We start from the raw sequence: 11,625 nt of genomic DNA, 5'->3' as shown, positions 1-11,625 counted from the left end.
TTAGTCCTGCTGCTTTTACAGTTTCCAAGTCCCTATAGATATTTTTACATATTTGTGCTTTAATACAACATTTACACTCAATATTCAATTTATTTTTAACTTTTATAACTATTACCAGTTGTTCATTCTCCATGTCTTCAGTGATCCTCATATTTGCATGTCGATGCCACACATCCTTCTCTTTTGATACATATGCTGCTTCTTTTATGTTTTTTGATTCCATAGAATATGCAGTTCCTCTTCTCACTGATTTCATTCGAACTTCTCTCTTTTCTTTATATAGTGGCAGCTCCATGATTCTGAAGCTTAACACATTTAGGATGGTCAGTGACTTTGACCACAGATATTAATATTTATTCAGTACAGGAGTATTCAGTACAGGTATGTTGTATGACATACCTTTAAATCTCACTGTATTCTCTGTATCTTTTTGTTATAACAGGCCGTCATCTATATTAATTTTATTCCCTTTTTATTTGCCAAGTCCATCTCCCTTTTTTAAATCTTCATTTTGCCATAAGATATTTCTATCCTGTGTGTCATATAGCTAGCCAACCTGAAATTCAATAAACATATCATACCTTACATACTTGCATTACTGCTTCAGTATTTTCTGCCTATACATAATAATTTTTGGCACCTAATGGCTCTACGCTGGTGATATTCCGCAAGTCCAATATTTTTCTCCTGTTGTACATGCCCATTTAATTCAACAGAATATCATCTTTTTACAACTACACTATGCAATCACTAATAAAAGATACAAAAACAATAGCTTATGTCACACGCTATTTATTTAAAACTTAAGGTTATGTTAATACAAACACTTACATTCTTTTGCGTGATACAGATACAGCTTCATGCACAAAATAATGCATCCCACGTTTCTTTGCAATTCTTTTCCCATTTTCTATGCACTCTCCTGTTTTCTTGGAGAAAAATTAACAAATTAGTCAATTTCTGTGATTAATACAGGGGCTTTTACCATTGTATTGACATACGTACCATTGCAGATTTTTCGTCTGCCAGGTAAAGAAGCGAATGCTGATTGTCTAATTAAAACCCCGGTTTTGGTTGGACTTGTTAAAGAACGTAGAAAACTTTATGGGATTCTTAAGTGAATAAAAAGAACGGCAGAGAACATGTATTAGTTATTTATGTCGTTTTATTGTTTTCTTTGTTTCGCCATCACGTAATGTAGTTTAAGCGCTCTCCTGGCGCCATCTGTGCTCATAGATGGCACTGACTTCAATTTACTAGATTACTAACATATATATATATATATATATGTAAAATATGAAATTCATTTTTCTATTCTTTATTTTGTTACAATTATTGTAATCAAGGATTTCCTTGGCTCCTTTTGAAGTTATTATGTCAGGTGTTTTAAAATTTTTATTTAGCGGTTTCGTATTCAACGAACTTAACATTGAGGGAGCTCTCTCACTGACAAAATTTCAGACATAAATAAAATTCCATTGCAAATACTTTTTGTAGCCTTGGGGTAAAATTTTCGGCAGATTTTGTGATTTTGTATTAGAATAACATAACGTAATTGAAAATAGTTTGTTGATAAAATTCCAAGAAGTGACGTCATTTCTAAGAATTCTCGGATAATACTTTTGTAGTCTCGGCGAGAAATTTTTGGTTAATTTTGTGCCTTTATATTAGGATAGCATTTTTATATTATTCTCTGCGTTTACGTGAATATACATAGTATACATAGTCTACTCATTGCAGGATATTTTAATTATTGAACTTACCTTACTTACCTTACTTCCCTTACTTCCCTTACTTCCCTTACTTACCTCTATCCGTTTTAATTACATTTTCGTACATGAGATACTAATCACTAAAATATCTTAAACTTATTACTAACTTATTACCGACTTATACATAAACTATAATTAATTTACATCTAATTAATGACTATTTTATAATAAATTTATAACTAACTTATAACTAATATTTCAACTTTGGTGCGTAGCTCTTAGCTTGGTACGTTTCCAAAATTAATTCTTTGGAAAACAATACCAATTACCAGGTCTCACCACGTGGAGGTGACTACGCATCGAGACCCGACATGCGCCGTAGTGGCGCATCCTATTGGCGCTATTCGTATCAAAGGTACCCTAATCTAACTTAGAGCGAATTAAAGTAACTCTACTGACACTTTATTTTATTTCGTGTGTTTCAAAGGGAATTCGAATCGGTATACTATAACTCTATTGTTGCAACGCTAAGATATTTTCAAGTTTGCATAAAAATAGGGAATGAAATATCAAACACGCGAGCAAATAGAAAATCGCGACGCGCCCGAACGAATTCGCGATTATTCGAAAGACCGACTAGCCTACGAGATGTACTCTCCTCGTGTACAAGACAACTTCATGCCTCGGCACCCTCCCGATGGAACCTAGCCCACCCAGCCACCACAGACCCTGCCATGACTTACTCGCGAACAAGAGCGATCGACGAACCAGCGGAACATTCAAAATCAAGCCGAGGGTCCATAGCGAGGCCCTGTAGTCGGTCACGCAGGCCCCTGCCACATAGGGGACAAATTAATCATCCCATGAGGTCTGACCGTAGGCCCATATGCAATGTCCGGCTACAAGACCCATACCCCGGTCGTGCACGCGCTGGTGCCCAGGACGACTAAGGCCGACAGACCCTCGAATTGACCCAGATGAGTGCCAGCCCGCCGACCACCTTAGAACGGATGCGAGACAAGGATGCCAGTGGCGAGGGTGAGTGTCGGAACGAGTCGTTTGGATGACTTACGAAACATGGAGTTATCGAGTACACGAGAGTACGTCACGCAGGCTAGTCGGTACTTAAGAATGATCGCGATTATCGCGAGAACAATTATGTTCTGTTTGGTAAACGAGGGGGATAAGAGGACGATAGAGAATTTATATATTTCGCTCCAAGTTAGGTAGTTTACCTTTGTACGGAAAGCGCGCACATGATACTTAGTCAAGGCATCTATCTTATGGTTACTTATAACTAGTTAGGTCTAAACGCACGCATCCCGCGTCGTCCAACGATATCTTCCGAATGAAATTTTGAAAAACTTGAGAATCTCGAGAAATCCAAAAGCTAAAACAGAATATATTATTGTTAATATAAATTTGAAAGGAAACGGATTAGCACGAGGAAACAAGAAAAAAGCGAAACGAGTATGAACCATGAAGCTAAACCAAATGTAAGGAACGATGAGACAGAAACAAACCAACGATGAGACATAATCAAACCAACGATGAGACATAATCAAACCAACGACGAAACATTCGAATATTGTACGAAATATTCGAATGTTTGAATGAAGATGAATGGAAACGGGAAAATAAAATGTGGAAGGAGAAGAATAATTAAAACCTGAAAGAAAATAAATTAGTCCTGAAATATGAAAATTATTAACAATTTAATGATGAGACATAAACAACCCAACGATGAGAGATAAACAACCTAACGATAAGACGTTCGAATATTATACGAAATATTCGAATGTTCAAATATAAATAAATATAAGCGAAAAATAACATCTGAAATAAAAAAAAATAATTAAAACCTGAAAAAATAAAAAATAATTAATACCTGAAAACAAAAAAAAAAATTATTAGTAAATTGTTTAATGGGGCGGGGTAGCCATCCCCAACCTCATTTCGGACCTCCACCCCTCGCGCGCTATGAGTATTAGATGTTATACTTCCGAAATCGAACTGACAAATTAGTTTTGCTGTATCTCATCGCTCTTTATATAGCCTTCAATCGGTCGAATCCCCCACCCCGATCGGAAATTTTCAATTCCATTAATTATTATTTCTCGGCTCTAACAGCAAATAACTTATTAATTTTTTCACTTTTATTATAAATATACGTTGCAAACAATTTGTTATTAACAATATTAATTTGTTATTAACAGTTGGTGTAATAATTTATAAACTTTTTGTAAATTATACGTACATTTTAACACAAGAATGTTACAAATTCACGTAATAGCTAATAGTTCATTAATTTGTTCACCCTTATGACAAATTTACGTTGTGAACAATTTGTTAGTAATAATAAATTTGGTAATTTATAGACTTTTTATAAACTATACCTGCATTTGCATTTTCATAGCATAAATTTCCATGATACGTATTTGTATGTCAAAATATTTTTATTTCTCCAGTATTTTTGGTTAGAATGAAGTATTGCATAGATAGTAGAAAGGTTAGAATATTAATTCCTATTTTAAAAGTTAGATAAGAGTTTATTTTTTAACAACCTTATATTAAAAAATAATTCGTAATTATGTATCGAATAACGAAACTGTTTCAAATTACAAGTAATTTAAAGATATTTTTTATAATTTTGCTATTAGTATAAAAAAGTACATGGAAACATATACATGTTATGTATATAAAAAATGAGATTTACTGTGTGACAATTTTGGTGTCCTGATATACATTTTACCATCCTGTCAACATTGAACTTCATTTTAATATTGATTCTTCTTCAGAAAAGCCTATAGAATACGCCACTGTGTAGAAAATTCATGACAGATAAAGAACTTTTTGTAAAAATGCAAAAATATATGTAGACAGTACGCCTGAGGACTTATTTTTAAACTTTAATGTTTAGTTATAAATATTCAGGATATTAATTATTCATAAATAATTATAATTATAGACATTGATAAATTCGAGATACTCTCACCTAACTTGTAAGGCGACGATGAACCTCCAAACGTTCTTTCTTTCTGTGTAATATTTTATTTTAGCCAAAAATCGTGCGTTATTAGAAAAACTCATGTTTTTCGGAAACTGAGGATGATAAAATATGAATGCTAATTTTATTTATCTTACAGCCACCTTATTTTAATTTCTTAATTAATATAAAATGAATTAAATTAGTCTATCTTAATTTTGATTCAATACAAATGCGACTATTTTAATGATATATGCTAGTGATAGAATAAAATTACAGTATTAGTTTAATTTCCTATTCATTATTACTAACACATTGCAATATTTTGCGAATTCACGATCACTTTGGTACGTTTCGCGTTATATTAATAAAGAATAACTGATTACTTTACTAGACACGGTCGTTAAGTAGAGAAAACCGGGGATTGATCGAACTTGAAAATAATGTTTTATCCAATGTTCAGTACTTGATTCGAAGAATTCATTTCTGGCAAGAACCGTCACAATGATGTTATTATCATATTGACGTTAGTAAAACAGCAGATAGATAAGAATAGAAGTGACTAATAAGTAGCGTTGTATACGTAATAAGCAGTGAATTTGACATCTAATTTATATGGTTTAAATAGCCAAGGTAAGAACGAGATTGGTTCTAACGAATGTCGAGAATAGGAGGTTGAAGGTTATACGTGAAGCGAATGAGACAACTAATTCTTTCGATTACTAACGTGGCTATTAAAGTTGAAGTACGTAGTCGACGGGAAGAGTTTTAGACGATAATAATGTCGTATTAACGGTACTGAGGCAGTGGTAACAGTAACTTTGGTTGTTTGGTTAGTAATCTCTTTGAATCGAGCAATCAAATTAACAATCAGCATTCGGTTCTAAGCAATTAGTTGTCTTCTAAGTTCGAGTACTAAATTTATAGTCTCCGTAAAGTCAATGCTGCAGAATGGTTGACGTTAATGAATTTTGAAAAGGAAAAACGAAAACTGATTACTTAGTTCCATATTAAACGAATGTTCTAGAAAAAGTGATAATAGATTATTGACGCAAAAGGTATAGCTAAATATATCAGGTAACCAGATAAATATTATCGTTTTCGCATGTTTATGCACATTTTAAAAGACCGCTTTATCATATAATTGATTTACTTACTTTACTTGCTTGATATGACAGTACTCGTATGTAAACAATAATAATTAATGTGGCCCTGAATTTTGGCCTAGTGACTGCAACTGAAATGCTTGATGTATTATTGTACAAGAAGTTAAAACGAAGAGTTTGTAGCTTACAATGATCAAAGAGCAAAATTTTTCAAATTATGTCCAAATTTATAAAAATATTCGAAGCATAGTATTTAAAGGATAGGAATAATTTAATAAAATTAAATTCTGAAGGATGCAATAATTGAGAATTTTATATGAAATGAACCGAATGTTACCAAAACGCTGTGAGCAAAATACGACTTTACTTTCAATGATTTCTACGTTTCGTGTTATAGATGGATCGCAACGTCGCAATTCGAGCCAACGGATGCACGACGAGCTTTTCCGTGTTTCGACGAGCCAGCACTTAAAGCCAGGTTCAAAATCAGCATCGCACGACCTAAGAACATGACGTCCATCTCGAATATGCCTAGATTGGGGGAACCCATGCCAGTGTAAGTGTCTAAACTGTTTGTACGCCTGCAGAGAAAATGATTTCGCAATTGTCCTCGACTACTTGGAGACTTTATTGGGTATCATCGTGACCGGGTCAAACGTGCAATTGCAAAGAATCCATTGCACTTTTGACACGATGATAAATTTCACGAAGTTAACGAGCTCTTTGGATCTGTCATTTATTAATTTAGTTTTTGCTTCTTTAATCCTTTGTAACACACCAGGTAACTTTCAGATTGCGGATCTATCCATGTCTTTACAGATTATCCTCTATCTTTCTTACTGTACATTATTTTATTATTTTATGATCGTTTTCAAGTGAAACCATCGTAAACAGAAATTATTTTTAAAAGTTATTAAGAAGCTCTCTAGTTTTTTATTAGCCTGAAAGACAATAATAATTATTTTATTATTATTCCTTTTTTACTGTTATTACACTTTCAATGCCATTTCTCTGTTTTTTATGAATCGTTACTCCTTGCAATAATTATTTGAGATGAATTATATATATATATATATATTTTCTATTTATTTTATTACTTCTTCATTTTTTATTAATATTTTATTGTTATTACACAATTTTCTATTTGTTATTATTTCTTCCATTTTCACAGTGATTATTTCCATCTGACTAATACGTTAATATATGTTTGTAGTTAGGATTATGTGCAGTTCGAGTTACTATATACAGATTGAGAGAAATATTTAAAAATAGAAGGCAGATTACATAAAGAGAAAAATATAATAGATAATAATATATTTTTTCATTTTTATATTTATAGTTACTATATTACCATGCTTCATTTATTAAATTTTTAATAGCTTTCCTTTCTAATACCTTGCCTTGACACCTTTTGTTTGCGGAATGAGTCGGTGAATCAGTTTATGGAAAATAAAGTTACACGGTTCTATTTAAACGAAGAATGCAATTGCAGTCTGCGAGAATTCGTTAAAGAGTGCAAAAGTTTCCTCCACGACTCTTTCCTAACCCCTCTTGGAACATTGATATAATCTAGTCTAATTGTCGGAATCACCCTATCCATTATACTAACTGCATTGTTCTTATTGCTAAAAGGTTTTTAAGATTTTCATTCTATGCAAATATTTGAAGTGTTTCGAAACTTTAATGAATATATTTAACATGATTCGAAACGCTTGCTGCCAATTATATCATATTGCTGTAGTTACATACATCGGTGTGTACGAGTTGTTATTTTAGAGTTAACAGAATTGCTTCATTCGATACGATTGGATAATCTACTTATTCGATTACTTTCATAATTTTCAATATCTTGCATTGGAATACTTTAGATAGATATATTTAGAAATATCGAGACTTTTTGTCAATCTGACTAAAAATATTAATATAATACTAATTTATATTGTAACAAACTTCAGAAGTGTCTCAATATTCTATTTAGAACATTTTTCCTTACTTTCATAAATATCTCATATTTTATATAGCATTTCTCAAAATTATTTTATTAGTAATACTGTATTAAACATTTTTATACGATATTTTACATAATATTACTTTTGCATAATTAATGTTACTAATATGCAAAATAAATGAGTAATGAGACACTTGAGATATACACTTTCCTCGCAGTTTCTTATTTAACTCTAGCATGTACCGGAATAATTCATGACTTCTTAGCTACTTTATTGTCCTGATTTATCGATCAATTGTTTAACTCCAATAAGGTTATGCATATATGTATATACATAACGACGAGTCATATAATAGAGGATAGGTGGACTAAGGCCATGGGATATGATGATCTATGTTTCAAAGGCGAGACTTTAACGAACAATTTTTTACAGAATAAATAATCATTCTTTCTCAAAGAGATATTGAATATACTTCTATACTCTGGTACAGTTACATAGACCAGTCAACAATCTTTAGATATTTTACAAGAAATTTTTAAACATGTGATGTATAACTTATGCAGAGGGTGGATATTGATCTTTATTCCTTCAGATTGTCAAATAAAATAAATAATACCACCCGATAACACAAGTCTAAATTAAAATATGAAACTGATATATAATTTCAGCAGAAGTTCAATAATTAATGTCTTAAATGAAACATTCTGGATCAAATTTTCTGAGTACCTGTACAACTCTCGTATCATACGGTACATGGGATGTATTTACAACTGATAATTACTAGTTAGAATCTATTGTAATTATTTATTTCTTAGAATTCAGAAAATTATACAATGATTTTTATAGTTTACACAAAAGTTTTTAAGCTTCGCTTCTACAACTTCCTCGTGACAGAGTACACGAGAAGCGTGTACAACTGGCAATTTAACACGAGACGGATGTAACACTCCTATTATTTGCGCGAATTGAACACAGAGGTAATTTCTAGAAGCAGTGAAGACCGTGGTCACCAACTATGTAATCAATTTGTTTGCGCGAGACGTGTCGTCCAAGTTAATTCCTCTGTGTGAACTCTTTTTTGTCCATCAGAGTCCGTGATATAACAGAAAATTCCTGTGAGACAAAGAAGCGAAGAAACAACAGAGTAATTTAAAATTTGTTTCAATGAAATTCATGAAAAATAACGTAAAAATCTTGGAATTATAGAGATGAATCTAATAACGTGTCATGTTTTATAAAGATATATTTTGTTAATGCAAAATCGCAAATTTGGCAGCAATAGATTGGATAATGCCGAGTGATTTACAGGGCCAGAATTCCTTGAAAGTGATTTCAATTTTCTGGAATCCTCTTTTGGCGTGCTACCTCCATTAAAGTTACATTCTCCTAATATAAAGTGTCAAAATTAGTCGGTGAATTTGTGCAAAGCCTGCAAAATTTGTATCTTGAAAATTCTTTTCCTCAATTCCTAATATTTGCCTGCATTTTCTACTAATTTTCTCAATATAAATCATGTCACACTTGGATAAAGTGTTCGACCAATTATTTAATGTTTCACTAAATCAGTATAACTTTAAAGAAAGTAGCTTGTTGGAAATTAATTTCCAGTGATTCATATAATATGACATCTTATAAAAGGAATATCCTTTTCTTAATTTATAGTGTTTAATTCATTTACCAATTACGTAGTTTTGTATTAGCTGTTCATGAATTTCGAATTGTTAGCAGTCGATCGTATCCTTTTTGTATATTTTTCTCTATCTCCTATTTGAATCTCTTAAAATTGTAATCATTTCTTTCTTTGTCATTAGTTTTATTTTGATTTGTTCAATTTTCATCCCGTGTAGTATTTATTTATTTATTTAAACAATCTACGATAGGGTAATCTATTTTCTTATGTAATCTATTAAATAACAACTTTTTCTGTATAATTTAGTTCTGTAAAAATAATACGCATTTTTTAAATACAATTTACATTTTATACAATCTATAATTTATTTTTTCATAATCACATAATTTTCGATAATTGCTTGTATTCCATACTTCATTAGATATTCTAACAATTATATCATCTAGGCCCGGCTTACCGTCGTACGTGTGGGACCATTATGAACGCTCGGTGCCGATGTCCACGTACTTGGTTGCCTTTATTGTTTCGGACTTCGAAATGAGGAAATCTGAATCTGGAAACTTTAGAGTCTGGGCACGGAGCGAAGCTATCGATCAAGCACAATATACACTGGAGATTGGCCCAAAGATACTCGCATACTACGAGGACTATTTCAAGATTAAGTTTCCTCTTCCCAAAATAGACAGTATTGCCCTACCTGATTTTTCAGCCGGGGCTATGGAGAATTGGGGATTAATTACCTGCAGGTGAGTCTGATTAACATCATTCAGTATCCCTTTAAACATTAGACGTTCTGATAAAATGGAACTATGTTTCGAAAATTTGTTTAATTTGTATATTTATATTAACGAATTGGACGGAATAATTAAATTATTTAATTACAAATAGAATTTAGAAGTAAACAAGGTTCGGAAGTATATAATAATTAATATATGAATATTGCTATATTGCTTTTATCTAAACATTTTATATCGATGTTAAAAATTTGAATTGCATTAAAATACCTTTGTATAGAAATCTAAGAGGAAATGTAATTTTAATAGTATATCTTGTATCAAACTGAATTATAAAATTTTTACTAAACAAGTTCCACAAATTAATATACAATTATTTTATTCTAGCTTATAGAAAGTTATATTTATACTGAATATTGTATTAATATGTTAAGGTATCTATTATTATTTTTATCAGTAAATGAAATTTTAATCGTATTTTGCATAAAGCTGAAGCCAAGTTATAAAATTTTCCAGAACATGAATCCATCTCATCAATGAAAGAGATGGTGAATATCAATATTAATTAACATACATTTATTTCATTTATTTCCTATAGAAATTCGTACTTTTATATTTTTTGATGAACAAAACTTTGCAACACAAGATTCTATGATATTTAGTGGGAACTAAAATTGAACTTTTAGAGAAACTGCTATGTTGTACCAAGAAGGTGTCTCGACCAGCAGCAACCAGCAACGTGTAGCCACTGTCATATCTCACGAACTTGCCCATCAGTGGTTCGGCAACTTGGTAACTCCAAGCTGGTGGTCGGACCTTTGGTTGAACGAAGGCTTTGCCAGTTATGTCGAATACATCGGTATGGACGCAGTAAGTTGGTAAATTTAGACTAAACTCACCGATACACGAACATCTCCAACGAAAGAAAAATACATATTTATTGCTAAAATCAGAAGTATATCATTAAAATTCTTCATGCACGATATCGACTTAATCTCACAGGTGGAACCAACTTGGAAAGTTTTGGAACAATTCGTCGTACACGACCTACAGAATGTCTTTGGCCTAGATGCGTTAGAATCTTCTCATCAGATATCCATCGAAGTCGAACATCCTGATGAGATCAGTGAAATTTTCGATAGAATCTCTTACGAAAAAGGTTAGAATAGCAAACGAAAGTTAAAATTATATAATTATTAAAACATGCTTGTTATTTGCAACTCGATATAGTAAAATAACATAACCTTATTGGCTTTTGAACAGGTGCTTCTATAATAAGGATGATGAACCATTATCTTACTACTGAAGTTTTCAAACGAGGTCTGACGAATTATTTGAATGGAAGGTGAGCATAAGATTTCATCCTTTTATCCTCTAGTCATCTAGCAACTTTAATCTTCTTTTGTTTCACGTTATAATTATTAGATACGTATTTTTTTTTCTCTTTTTTTCTTTTTTTTTTTTTTGCGGAAGGAATCTTTCAAAGATACCCTTACATCATGGGCGAG

General features: G+C 31.8%; 1 protein-coding gene across 5 annotated transcripts in view; it reads left to right on the top strand.

Annotated features, from left to right (window-relative positions):
* LOC108555928 (Suppressor of ER stress-induced death) overlaps positions 1–11,625 on the top strand; it is a 62,870-nt gene that overhangs the window by 45,488 nt on the left and 5,757 nt on the right. For 3 of the 5 annotated variants that reach the window (XM_017911817.1, XM_017911816.1, XM_017911815.1), the window contains 5 exons: positions 6,202–6,360; positions 9,830–10,129; positions 10,804–10,987; positions 11,120–11,276; positions 11,381–11,462. In XM_017911817.1, coding sequence (XP_017767306.1) covers positions 6,202–6,360; positions 9,830–10,129; positions 10,804–10,987; positions 11,120–11,276; positions 11,381–11,462 — 882 coding nt within the window. Of the gene's footprint in view, positions 1–5,487; positions 5,531–5,932; positions 5,980–6,201; positions 6,361–9,829; positions 10,130–10,803; positions 10,988–11,119; positions 11,277–11,380; positions 11,463–11,625 lie in introns of those variants that run through there. The other 2 variants (XM_017911819.1, XM_017911818.1) reach the window with 2 other exon arrangements.

This window comes from Eufriesea mexicana, unplaced genomic scaffold (genome assembly GCF_001483705.2).
Source record: "Eufriesea mexicana isolate 0111107269 unplaced genomic scaffold, ASM148370v2 scaffold337, whole genome shotgun sequence".
Taxonomy (NCBI): Eukaryota; Metazoa; Arthropoda; class Insecta; order Hymenoptera; family Apidae; genus Eufriesea; species Eufriesea mexicana.
This window is presented reverse-complemented; position numbering and strand designations above follow the sequence as displayed.